This window comes from Notechis scutatus, chromosome 16, assembly GCF_049901735.1.
Source record: "Notechis scutatus isolate UNSWTSFEM ecotype Mainland chromosome 16, rNotScu1.2, whole genome shotgun sequence".
Taxonomy (NCBI): Eukaryota; Metazoa; Chordata; class Lepidosauria; order Squamata; family Elapidae; genus Notechis; species Notechis scutatus.
The window spans coordinates 8,043,317-8,055,590 of record NC_142024.1 but is presented as its reverse complement, the minus strand read 5'-3'; the positions used below and the strand labels follow the sequence as shown (position 1 = coordinate 8,055,590).

The window sequence follows — 12,274 nt, the reverse complement described above, 5'->3', positions numbered from 1 at the left end:
AGTGGAGGCTGACTCGATTCCTCCTGTCCCTCTCTCTCTCTCTCTGCTCTGATATCGGTCAGACCTGCCTCAATTCAACCCCTGAAGAAAGAGAGACCCTCGACTCCCTTCGGATGAAGTGAAAGGCTCTTTTGCTCAAAGACGCTGGTAGCGGTCAAGTCAGGCTAGAACTAAATCTCCCGCGTGAAAGCATGCAGGCTTTCCCTGTCAATCCATCCCTCCCCCCCTTGGGCGGTCCAACGCCATCCAATAGGCAGAGGTCTAGTTTTGGGAACATTTGGGGTTTGGAGCAATCAACATCCCATTCCCAGCTTCTCCAGCCTCTTGGTGTTTGGCACGAAGTGGGTTCAAACCATCTCTGGTCTTCCTTAACTGTTCTTCCCTCCTCCCTATTTTCCAACGCTATCCTACCACATGTTTATTGTCCGTTTGTCCCTTGCTCCCCGCATTTTCTCCTTGCTATTGATGGCAGGATGCCGATGAGGGCTGAAGATGCCAGAACCCTCTTTGGTGGCCAGGCAGCGTTCTGACCTAGGCACGAAAGCACAACAGCACGAAAGTCCTCGTCCCGATAAACCAAACCCCTTTTATGTGATTTACAATGAATTTCCTCTCCAACAAAGTCCTGGGCAACAATCTTTCACGATAGTTCACAATTACAAACCTTTATCAGGCTTGGAGAGGAGCCAGGCCGATATCTTTCAGACGCAGCAATACTTGGCAAGCATGCCGGAGTGAACTAATAGTTTCCTGCAAAGTCCCTCTCCCCTTTTATACTCTAGGGGAAGGGCCATTCACCGTCCACCTGTGGCTTTACTCCCAAGTTGGCCCTTGTTCCTCAGCTGTTCCCTTCGTCTGGCAGCCCTGTGCATGCGCACACTGGGATCAGGCTCCAGCTGTTCTTCTTCCCCACTGATCTCCGACTCCGAAGGCAGCTGATAACTGTTCAGCGGCCCTGGCCGTCTCTCTGCCTCCGATGCAGAGCCCTCGTCAGAGCCCTTCCCAGACTCCAGGACTGGCCCATGCTCCTCCCCAGCCTCCTCCCTGTCCGAATCTGCTTCCAGCTCCGCTGGCCGCTGTCAGGTCACAACAGGCAGGGGGGGCCTCTCTTTGGTCTCCCCCACCCGAAATCTTCCCTTTTCCTTCTGCTCACATAGATCTACGACCTCTCGGTGGATGCCTTGAGCCCCACCTTCTACTTCCTGCTGCCCAGCTCCAAAATCCGGGACATCACCTTCCTCTTCAACGAAGAGAGCAAGAACATTGTGGTCATCATGTCCTCCGCGGGCTACATTTACCTGCAGCTCATGGAAGAGGCCAGCAGCGCCCAGCACGGCCCTTTCTACGTCACCAATGTCCTCGAAGTCGCCCACGAGGACCTGAAGGTACCCCACCCTGCCTCCTCCAGCCTCCTCCCTCCACGTGGCTACTGGCGCTGTACAGAAACTCTTCCTCCCCGTTTAGAAACGGGGCTTCCTTGATTCCGCAGACTTCATTTGCGTCAAAAGTGCTTTTTATTTTGAAAAGGCAACCGGAGTGATTTTGAGGAGAAGAGAAGTTTCGCTTCCTGTCCTCTAAGCTTCATCAGTTTCTGTATTCCATCTCCCATAGCTTCCTGTAGAAACTGATGAAGCTTCCAGGGCAAAATGTCTCATTTTTTTCCTCAAAATCATTCCGGTTGTCTATATATATAAAAGCGAAATACCACTCATGTGTCATCACAAAATCTCCAGAACCGTAAAGCCTACAAACTTGAAGTTTGGCACCTATGTTCCTCTTGGTTTCTAGGTGCTCGCTAAGAAAGGATTTTTCGAAATGACCATCAGAGCATTAATATTCCGTATATTATCATTAACACGCTCTGATGCTAAGGAGTTCTACTCCCCCCTCCCCACCTGAAAAGAAATCTGTTCCAAATGCAAAACACAAGCTGAGGAGAGGAGTTTCCGTTTTAGTTTCACAGCAGCAAGCAGCTTTAGTACAGAACAGTTGAGCTAAGCCACCCCCAGGCTCCTTGCTGTCTCCTTGCTCACACAGGAAATATTGTTTCACTTTCCAAACAGCCCTCCACTCTCTCACACACCGACAGGACGCTAGCCAGATGAATATTGATGGATGCTGGTAGGCAGAGGCAGAATTTTTTTCACCCTTATTTCCCTCCCCGAAAACTAAGCCCGAACACACCGTCCTGTAGCAAAGCACGGGCGTCGAGCTATTTCAAAATAAAAACCACTTTTGATAACAACTATGAGCTGGATTAACTGAGAATCTTCGCAGACGCTTTAGGGTCAGAAAAAACAGTTTTTTGGGGGCAGCCCATCTGTGACCTCCTCCGCCTTTGTATCCCCAGCAGGACAGCAATGGCCAGGTGGCCGGGGGCGGAGTGTCCGTCTACTACTCCCACGTCCTGCAGATGCTCTTCTTCAGCTACTCCCAAGGGAAGTCCTTCGCGGCCACCATCAGCCGAGCTACCTTGGAGGTGCTGCACCTCTTTCCTATCAACATCAAGAGGTGAGGAGGCCTTTTCTCTCCACCCCTCCCTCCCCTCCCCTCCGCGAATCTTGGGATAGATGCAGAAGAGCCAGGGATAATTTGGAATTGGGGGGGGGAGGGGGTGAGCTCGCCTCTGAATTTCCCTAGCTTTGGGGAGGTCTTGTACAGGTACCGCTCGGCTTAAGGACCGCAACCGAAAACCACATTTCTGTCATTCAGCGAGGCATTTGTTCATCCCGTTTTCGTGACCTTCCTGGCCTCAGTTGATTTTTTTTTTTTAATTGAGTATAAGCATTAAAAACATCGAACGCGGTGGGCTTCTTTGACGTTTCTGTCGGTACATTTTGCATTTAGAAAGATAAAGGAAGTATTGCAATTATATGCATTTATTTACATATGTACATTTAAACTTCATAGTTTTTAAAAAAACCTTTCTCATTATTCCTCAATTATGAGGTCCTTCACCTCTTCCCTATTTCACCTTAGGTTCTTACTTCAATTTTATGAACTCCCTTTCATGTCCCTCCAGAAGTAAAAGTTTATTCCATATTTTGTGGTATTCTGATTGTCATCTTGGTCCTTCAATTCTAATGTCAGCCTATCCATTTCAGCGCATTGTAATATCAATCATAACACCCTCACTAGGGATTTCACTTGCTTTCCAATTTTGGGCGAATATCATTCTTGCTGCTGTGATTAGATGTATAATTAAATAGGTATCGGCTTTGCTAAATTCCTCTTCCTTTATTCCCAATAAGAACATCTCTGGTTTGTAAACAAATGTTTAGCCCCGTCATTCCCTCTAGCCATGTCCAAATTTTGTATCAGAATCCCTGAGCTTTTTTTACAGGGCCACCATACGTGATAATAAGTGCCTCATTCTTTCAAGCGCTTCCAACAGTTGGGTGATTAGTTTCCATACATTTGGGCTGGCCTAGCTGGCGGGAGATGCCACCTATAGAACATCTTGTCCAAGTTTTCCTTGTGTGATCCTGGTGTGGTTCGCCTGCAGCAGGTGCGGATGGCTGAGGTCTCGGAGAGCGAGGACTCAGATAAAGGGCCTGTGTGTGAGGCAGGGATGGGGCCAGGACCATCAGGGAGTGGAGATTGTGGAGGCTGGCAGCAGTGAGGAAGAAGACCCCAAGGAGCCTATGTCCAGTGTGCGTGCGTGCAGGGTTGCTCGAAGGAAAGAGCAGCTGCAGCAGCACGGGCAACTCGTGAGTAAGGCTGCAAGGTGATGGCCCCTCCCTTAAGGGATAAAAGTCAGCTGAGAAACCGGAGTTCTTTGCAGGAAGCAAAGAAGTTTTTGCACTCAAGCCTTGTGGACATTCGTAGTATCTTGGAGACTCTTTGTGTTTGAAATATTTCTTGGCAACTTTAGTGTTCTTGGCAGCCTGGCACCACCTTGGCAAGGCTCCTTCTTATCAGAGACACTTAATTTGAAACCGCCTTTTAACCGGGAAGGAACGGAATTCGTAAAGAATCATTAAAAGGTTTTGCTGTTACCTCCGTTAGGTGTTTGTTTCCTTGGGACAAGGTTTTGGGTCAGAACAGATGTAGCTAGTGTAATCTTTTTGTTTCGCTCCCAAACTTGCTGTTTGGCTTCGGTTGTTAAGTGAGTCACCGCAGTGATCAGTTAGCAAGCCAGTTGTTAAGTGGAATGTGCCTTCCCCTCGCCGACTGCATGTCAGGAGGTCCTGTGACACCTCCCTCCCCGCAAGACGCTGCGACCGTCTTAAATAAGGAACCAGTTGCCAAGCATCTGAATTTGGATCCTGTGACCCTTGGGGAGGCTGCGGAGGTCCCGAGTTGCTTTTTTTTCCAGTGAGGTCCTAACTTGGAATGGCTGCTAAACGAACCGTGGCAATTCGAGGACTCCCTGATGTCAGGATTCTGGCACTTAACCCCCATTTAAATCATGAGTCTCGAGCCAAACTTCCAAAACTTAAAGATTTATTAGGAGTTAACATGTCCGGCACTGCCTGGGTGTGGCCGACTCTGAGACACATCATTCACTGTCAACCTTGACCCTGGTTTTCCCCCACCCCTCTAGGTGTATCGTAATTCATATCCTCCAATGGGACACTTCCATAGCCCAGAGTCATCAATCATGCTCTCCAGTTAGAACTTTGCCTGGCGGAAACTTCAGTCACCTAGTGACTATCTTTGAAAGCATTTATGGAATGCGCTGGTTTGCAAGCTGCCGCACTGCCCCCCGCCTTCCCTTTCTGCTGGCAACTCTAAAGAGACCAGATAAATATGAGTTGACACCTGAATCCTTTTTCAGGCCTTTCCCCGGAGTCTAAGCAAAAAATGGCTCGTCGCTCTCGCTTAACCCCTCCTTCCCTTACAGCTCTAACGGGGGCAGCAAGACCTCCCCAGCCCTCTGCCAGTGGTCCGAAGTCATGAACCACCCCGGCCTCATCTGTTGCGTCCAACAGACCACCGGCGTCCCTCTCGTCATGATGGTGAAGCCCGACACTTTCCTGATCCAGGAGATCAAGACCTTGCCGGCGAAAGCCAAGGTGAGCTGGGCGGCCGGCCGGCCTTTGGGGTTGGGGGTGGGGGCGGGCTCATCGGGGAGGTCAGCGGACGAGGGAGGGGGCTCTAAAGCAATTTGAAGACCCGCAGACAGAACCAGACCAAGTCACCGTGGAGCACCGAAGTGGCTCCTGAGTCAGGATCGGCAATGAAACGGCCCTGCTACATATGCCGGCGGGTGGGGTGAGGTGGAGGCAGTGGTGGGATTCAAAAAAATTTTTTTACTACCAGTTCTACTACACGCGTTTTCCGAATAGTTTTTGTCCCAGAGCTATAATTGCACTTAACAGTTGTTAAGCCTGGATTTCAACGGGTGTTAAGGAAAACAAACTAAACAGAATGTACAGCGAAGTCAGATAGGAAGACAGGTAAATGTGTGAGATAAGTTTTCTAGTTAACACGCAGTAAAAATACAGATACGCTTGTGCTATCAAAATTATAATTTATTCCATTTAAGAATTATAGCATAGTCATTATAAACAGTCCAGTAGTCATATATCATATCAGTCAAGTCTTGTCAGGGATACTCTATTTGCAAAGTCCGTGTTGAATAGCCAGTGTCAGTACACATATAATAAATCTGTCCAAACTTATCTTCTCTCCGTGAGAAATATCTTCAAAGTAATCCAACACTTCTTCTCCTCCCCGATCCAGCAAGAACGCAGTCTTCAATAAGCCAGCCAGTAAGAGCCAGAGAGTGCCTTGCTGCTTATATAGTACTTTACAGTTGCACCCTTAATTACATTCCTTTAGCTTAAAGTCACATACACTTTATCTGACAAACCATGATTCATCATTTTATTATTTTACCCAAAACAGTTAGGGTAAAACAATGTTATCCCTAACAACAGTGAACTTAAGGACCAACGTCAATGAGCTGTTGAACTTGGTCTGTTATGTGGATGTTTGTGTGTTTTTAGGAGGCGGGGAATTTTTGGCAGGTGGTGGGGGGTGTTTGGGGATTGTCATGTGTGTGTGCATGTTGGGTCCGGTCTCTGGGTGTTATGTGAATTTTGTCGTTATGTGTATATGGTCTGTATATACATACAACGACAATAAAGCGTTATATTATTATTTTGTGGGCATGGCCCTTCCCTCCCCACCCCACTAGCCTGCTTTCCAGCCCCGTTCTCCTGGGCAGGGCAACCAAAGGAGACCCAGCCGATCAGCTGGGACTCGATGGGAGGCAGAGAAGAGGTGGGGTTGGCGGGGCCAGTCAGAGGTGGGATTGGCCGGTTCTCCGAACGACTCAAAGTTTCCGCTACCGGTTCTCGAGAACCGGTCAGAACCGGCTGAAGATCCACCTCTGGGTGTGGAGGGCTTTGACTCGGGATCCAAAGCTTTGGTTCGCCTTGGGTGCCCAGAATGGCTGCTGAGCCGCCTTTGCTTGCCAGCTTTGTTCCTCAACGCATGCACTCAGGCATGCCCCCGAGGCGTCAACCCTGCTCCCTTTTCCTGGCCTTAGATCCAAGACATGGTGGCCATCCGGCACACGGCCTGCAACGAGCAGCAGCGCACGACCATGATCCTCCTCTGCGAGGACGGCAGCCTGCGGATCTACATGGCCAACGTGGAGAATACCTCCCACTGGCTCCAGCCCGCCCTGCAGCCCAGCAGCGTGGTCAGCATCATGAAGCCCGTCCGCAAACGCAAAGCGGCGGCCATCCGTAAGTCGCCGCGAGGTCAGGTTATGGCTAACGGGCGTTGGGCAGAAGGTGGTTTCCCCTCCTCTTCCGCCTCCTCCTTCCCTCTATCCCTCTGTTTTGCTCCCTCCTTCCTCTCTTGCTCCTTCTCTCCCTCCTGTTCCTCCACCTTTCCCCTTCTTCCTTCCCTCCCTCCCTCTCTCTATTCCTCCCTTTTCTCCCTCTTCCTCCTCTTGCCTTCCTCCCTCTCTCCTTCCTTTATCCTCTTCTTCCTCCTCCTCCTCCTCTCCTGCTTTTCCTCTTCCACATCATCCCTCCTCCTCTCTCTCTCTCTCCTCTTCCTCTTCCTCTTCCCCTTCCTCCTCCTCTCTCTGTTTCCTTCCTTTTCTTCCTTTCTCTTCCCTTTCTCATCTTGCCTCCTCCTCTCTTTCCTCCCTCCCTCCTTTTTCTTCCCTCCTACTCTCTCCTCCTCCCTCCCCTCCCTCCTTTCTTCCTCTTTCCTTCCTTTCTTTTCTTTCTCTTCCTCCTTTGCCTTCCTTCTTCCATCCCTTTTCTTTCTCCTCTCTTCCTCCTTTCTTCCTCCTTCCTTCTTCCCTCCTCTTCCTTCCCCCTTGTATCAGAATTCTCTGGTCACCGCTATTTATATTGACCTGTCGTATTGTTTTCATGTTTTATATTTCCTATCGGCCAGTCCTTTTGCGCCCAAAAGACCTTACAGTCCAAAACTGAGGATAGGGAAGGCAGTGAGAGTAATGAGGAAGGAAGGACCTGGAGAAAGACAGGTTTATATGTTGTAAACCAGGATTGTTGCCTGGCAGAGATTTGACCTGGGAAGTCTGAATTTCAGGAAGGGCTTCCCAGAGCAACCACAGCTGCTCCCCCAGTTTCAGCCTCCGCTTAATGTCCCGCTAACGTCCCATTCTGTCGCTGCCCTTTCCCTCTAGCCACACGCAGCTCCACCCAGGTGAATTTCCCCATCGACTTCTTTGAACACAACCAGCAGCTGACGGACGTGGAGTTCGGGGGCAATGACCTCCTGCAGGTCTACAACGCCCAGCAGATCAAGCACCGCCTCAACTCCACCGGCATGTACGTGGCCAACACCAAGGTAGGACCCGGCAGGGGTCAGCGGTGGCGAGGAAGCCCCTCGGCTGCCGGCAGGAGGAGAGGCCGAGCCCCTGGCCTTTCCTGCCTCTTGAGCCGCGCCTGTCCTTCTCTCGGTAGCCCGGGGGCTTCACCCTCGAGGTGACCAACAACAACAGCACCATGGTGATGACCGGCATGAGGGTCCAGATCGGGACACAAGCCATCGAGAGAGCCCCTTCCTACCTGGAAGTCTTCGGACGCACCTTGCAGCTCAACCTCAGCCGCCCCCGCTGGTTCGACTTCCCCTTTACTCGCGAGGAAGCCCTGCAAGCCGACAAGAAGCTGACCATTTTCAGTAAGAGCCCCGATTTTGGTTGTCTTTGCGGGTGCCAGTGTCATACCTGCCCCAGTCAGGTCCCTTAGGGGAGAAAGACTATCGACTCCAATTTGGCTGAATTGATAGGCTGCCGGCTTCAGTATAGTGAGGCTGGAACTAGATTTTCTGCGCGAAAAGATTACCAATTATTCCTCCCATCCCGTGACCCATTTGTCTTCAGCTAGGGAAGAGCCCTGTAGGTAATGGGAGAATCTCTGGGACGTTTGAGGCCTCATCCACATTCCAGTCTCGGGGTGCGCGGCCTTGAGGGCTGTCACAAACTGGTTTCTTGTTTCCCGGTCTTTATCAAGCTGTCATTCCCCCCCCCTCCCTATTTCTCATCACACCCCCATATATTCTTTTTGCCTGTTTATTCTCCTCCACCACCCCCCACCACCCCAGCCTTTGATGGCAGGATGCCAGCGAGGTGCCAAGCCGAAGGCGGCAACCTGACAGCAACAAAGTCTCGGGAGCTGGCGGGATGGGGGAGTTATAGTTTGTTGAATGGTGGCTTGTTGGTGGAGCTTCGGGATGCCGAGGGATAATCTTGGTTTATGAACCCGCAGCAGCCTTTGGAAAAGATGCCCAAAGGCCCCACAGACTGTGAGGTGGTCGCTCAGTGGCGGATTGACCCCCCACCTCCCTTCTTTTCCCCACTGCAGTCGGGGCCTCTGTGGACCCCGCCGGAGTCACCATGCTGGATGCCGTCAAGATCTACGGCAAGACCAAGGAGCAGTTTGGTTGGCCGGACGAACCTCCGGAAGACTTCCCATCGGCCTCCGTGAGCAGCGTCTGCCCCCCAAATCTGAATCAGGGGAACGGGGCTGGAGACACAGAGTCGGCGACCCCTGCAGCTGTGGGCGGCACTGTCCTGGAGAGGTAAATAACGGGCCGAGGGTTGGTTTTTAAAATTCTGCTCCTCTCCGTAGTCCATATTGGATATCAGTTCTAGCATAGCCACTGTGCGGGGCGTTCTTTAGCGCAGGAAATGTCCAACTTGGCAACTTCATGTCAGAGTGTTTGCAGCGTGACTATTATTATGAGCAGGCATGATATTCTTCTGATTAAAATCGGAATTCCGATTTTTTGGGGAATCGCCCCCTCCTATCCCCCCACCCCTTCTTCTCCTCCTTCCTCCCTCGGAGGCCCCGAGTCAGGAGTTGCTGGCGCGGCTCACAGCGCTCCAGTCCGCTTGCCTCAGGAAGGAAAGGCAAAAGGAAGAGCCGCGGCGGCGCTTTGCAACGGCAGCAGCGGCTCCTGGTTTTGCCTTTCCTTCCCGAGGCAACGCGGGACTGAGCTGCGTGGAGCTGCGCCGGCGGTAGCAACTCCTGACAGCCCCAGCCGGATACCTGAGCGGTGCGAGCAGAGGCCGCTGAGCGTCAGGAAAAGGGAGCTGGGCCAGCCACAGACCAGCCTCCGTGCAACTCGCCGCCGCCCGGCCCCGGCGAGGGAAAGCAGCGGGCGCTCCCGGGCGCGCGGCGGGGGGTCTCTTTGTCCGCCCCGATTTTTTTCCCAGAGTGGAATATCATGCCTGTATGAGATAACCTAGGAACAAAACACAGCACACAGACTTAGACATTTAACAACAGTGGTTTATATACAACAATTATATACAGAAATATAATTGTGGTAGGCAATATACCTTACAAGCAATGTTCTTCTTCTCTACGCAGAGAATTCTAAAACTCTGCAGTGAATACTAGGCACAAGGAGAGGAGAAGCCCTCTAATGGCTGCCTTTATATAAACACCTCTTAAAGGGATAGAACACACCCCCAGATTTAAAGGGAAATACCCATGCTATGCTGATTCATTTTTATTGCATCGTCCTATATTGCATCAGCTTCGCTGCTGGTCGGCTCTTAAATCCCAAGACCTTAAACATTCAACTCTCAGAATTCTGGGAGTTGAAATCCACAAGTCTTAAAAGTTGCCAAGGTTGGACACTCCCTGCTTTAGCAACTTCCAAATCCTGCAACCCCTTTTGTCATCCTGTCTTTGCCCCGTGTGTTTTGGAGACGCGGGGGCCAGACAGTTTATGCTCGGCCTACTCTCTGTCGAGAATACATCATCCACCTGCTGGTTGTAGTTCCTTTGTTTCCCCCTCCCTCCCCTTTTTAGTTCTCTCTTTGCTTTTTTACGCTTCCCTTGTTCGTTCCCTCCTCAGCTTGTTCTCCAGGGCAGTTTTGTGTCAGGATTCCATCAGTTACCCCCATTTAAATCATCATGAGTCTCGAGCCAGACTTTCAAAACTTCAAGAGGATTTATTGGGAGTTAACATGTCTGGCACTGCCTGGGTGTAGCCGACTCTGAGACACATAATTCACTGTCACCCTTGACCCTGGTTTTCCCCCCCACCTCCTAGGTGTATCCTAATTCATATCCTCCAATGGGACACACCCACAGCCAGGAATCATCAGTCACGTTCTCCAGTTAGAATTTTGCCTGCAGAAACTTCGGTCACCTAGTTGCTATCTTTGAAAAACTATTTATAGAATGCATTTTTTTATTTCCAAGCTGCCGCACTGCTCTTTCAAAACCCCTTTCCACCCCCATCCCTTTCCGTTGGCGCCTCTGAAAAACACTATAGAAATATTTTATGAGTTGACATTTTGAGGCAAAGAATTCTTGAGTCAGGAAAAGGTAAACTCCAATGCGGGAGGAAGTTCGCTGGCTTGGGTTTTGCTCTTGTGTTTAATGGAAAGAGACGAGGAAAGGAAGGGAGTGATTCCAGAAGAAAACGACATGTGCAGAGCTGAGGTGAAGACCCCGCTTCAACTCCAGTGGGTTTCTTTTCAAAGCAGAATTATCTCTGTCTTGCATGTGCAAATATCCCTCGTTTGCCTGTACAAAAACCGTCATCCCTGGGGTCCTGGAAAATTGCTACTCAACGTGCTGGAAAGTATTTTTCTGGGTCATCCCATCTCATGGACCTTCTATTGGGCAGCACCAGCTTTGGAACTCTTCACCGCTGGAGATTTTCAAAGGAGGAAGAGGAGGAGGAGGAGGACTTAAGGGCTCCAAAAATTCAGTGTGACCCAGAAGCTGATTTTTCCTGGGTGTCTCTCTTTCTCTCTCGCCAAGGTTGTGGTGCAGAGAGCTCATGGCAGGATTCCAGTGCCACACACAGAGGATCTGACTTGGCATCTGTCTGGCAGATGTGATCTTCAACAGCTTGTGCCTGGGGTCGAGGACTGGATCTGCCACTTGTCCCCCTCCTTCTCACTGCAACCGATTTTGGTCACCATACTACAAAAAAAAGATGTTGAGATTTTGGAAAAAGTTCAGAAAAGAGCGACTAAGATGATCAAAGGACTGGAGACAAAAATAGATAGATAGATAGATAGATAGATAGATAGATAGATAGATAGATAGATAGATAGATAGATAGATAGATAGATAGATAGATAGATAGATAGATAGATAGAAAGAAGAAGGAAGGAAGGAAGGAAGGAAGGAAGGAAGGAAGGAAGGAAGAAAGAAGGAAGGAAGGAAGGAAAAGAAAGGAAGGAAGGAAGGAAGGAAGGAAGGAAGGAAAGAAAGAAAGAAAGAAAGAAAGAAAGAAAGAAAGAAAGAAAAGAAAGAAAGAAAGAAAGAAAGAAAGAAAGAAAGAAAGAAAGAAAGAAAAGAAAGAATTAATTCTTTATTGGCCAAGTGTGATTGGACACACAAGGGATTTGTCTTGGTGCATATGCTCTCAGTGTACATAAAATAAAAGATTCAAGAGTCAATAATCATAAGGTACAACACTTAATAATAGTCATAGGGGACAATATGAAGAACGGCTACAGGATTTGGGCTTGGCAAGTCTAATGAAGGACGGGGTGGGGACGGACATGGTAGCAGTCTTCCAGTCTTTGAGGGGCTGCCACAAAGAAGAAGGGGGTCAAATTATTCTCCAAAGCACCAGAAGGCAGGACAAGAAACAATGGAGGGAAACTGACCCAGGAGAGAAGCAACCTGGAATTAAGGAGAAACTTCCAAACAGGGAGGACAATTAACCAGTGGAACAGCTTGCCTCCAGAAGTTGTGGGTGCTTCATCACTGGAGGTTTTTACAAAGAGATTGGACAGCCACTTGTCTGAGATGGTATAGGTTCTCCTGCTTGAGCAGGAGGCTGGACTAGAAGACCTCCA

At 49.8% G+C, this 12,274-nt stretch overlaps 1 protein-coding gene across 1 annotated transcript in view; it reads left to right on the top strand.

Annotated features, from left to right (window-relative positions):
* UBR4 (ubiquitin protein ligase E3 component n-recognin 4) overlaps positions 1-12,274 on the top strand; it is a 134,285-nt gene that overhangs the window by 45,098 nt on the left and 76,913 nt on the right. The window contains 7 exon segments of the mRNA XM_087944825.1: positions 1,158-1,385; positions 2,354-2,511; positions 4,847-5,018; positions 6,500-6,701; positions 7,622-7,785; positions 7,902-8,118; positions 8,802-9,018. Coding sequence (XP_087800951.1) covers positions 1,158-1,385; positions 2,354-2,511; positions 4,847-5,018; positions 6,500-6,701; positions 7,622-7,785; positions 7,902-8,118; positions 8,802-9,018 — 1,358 coding nt within the window.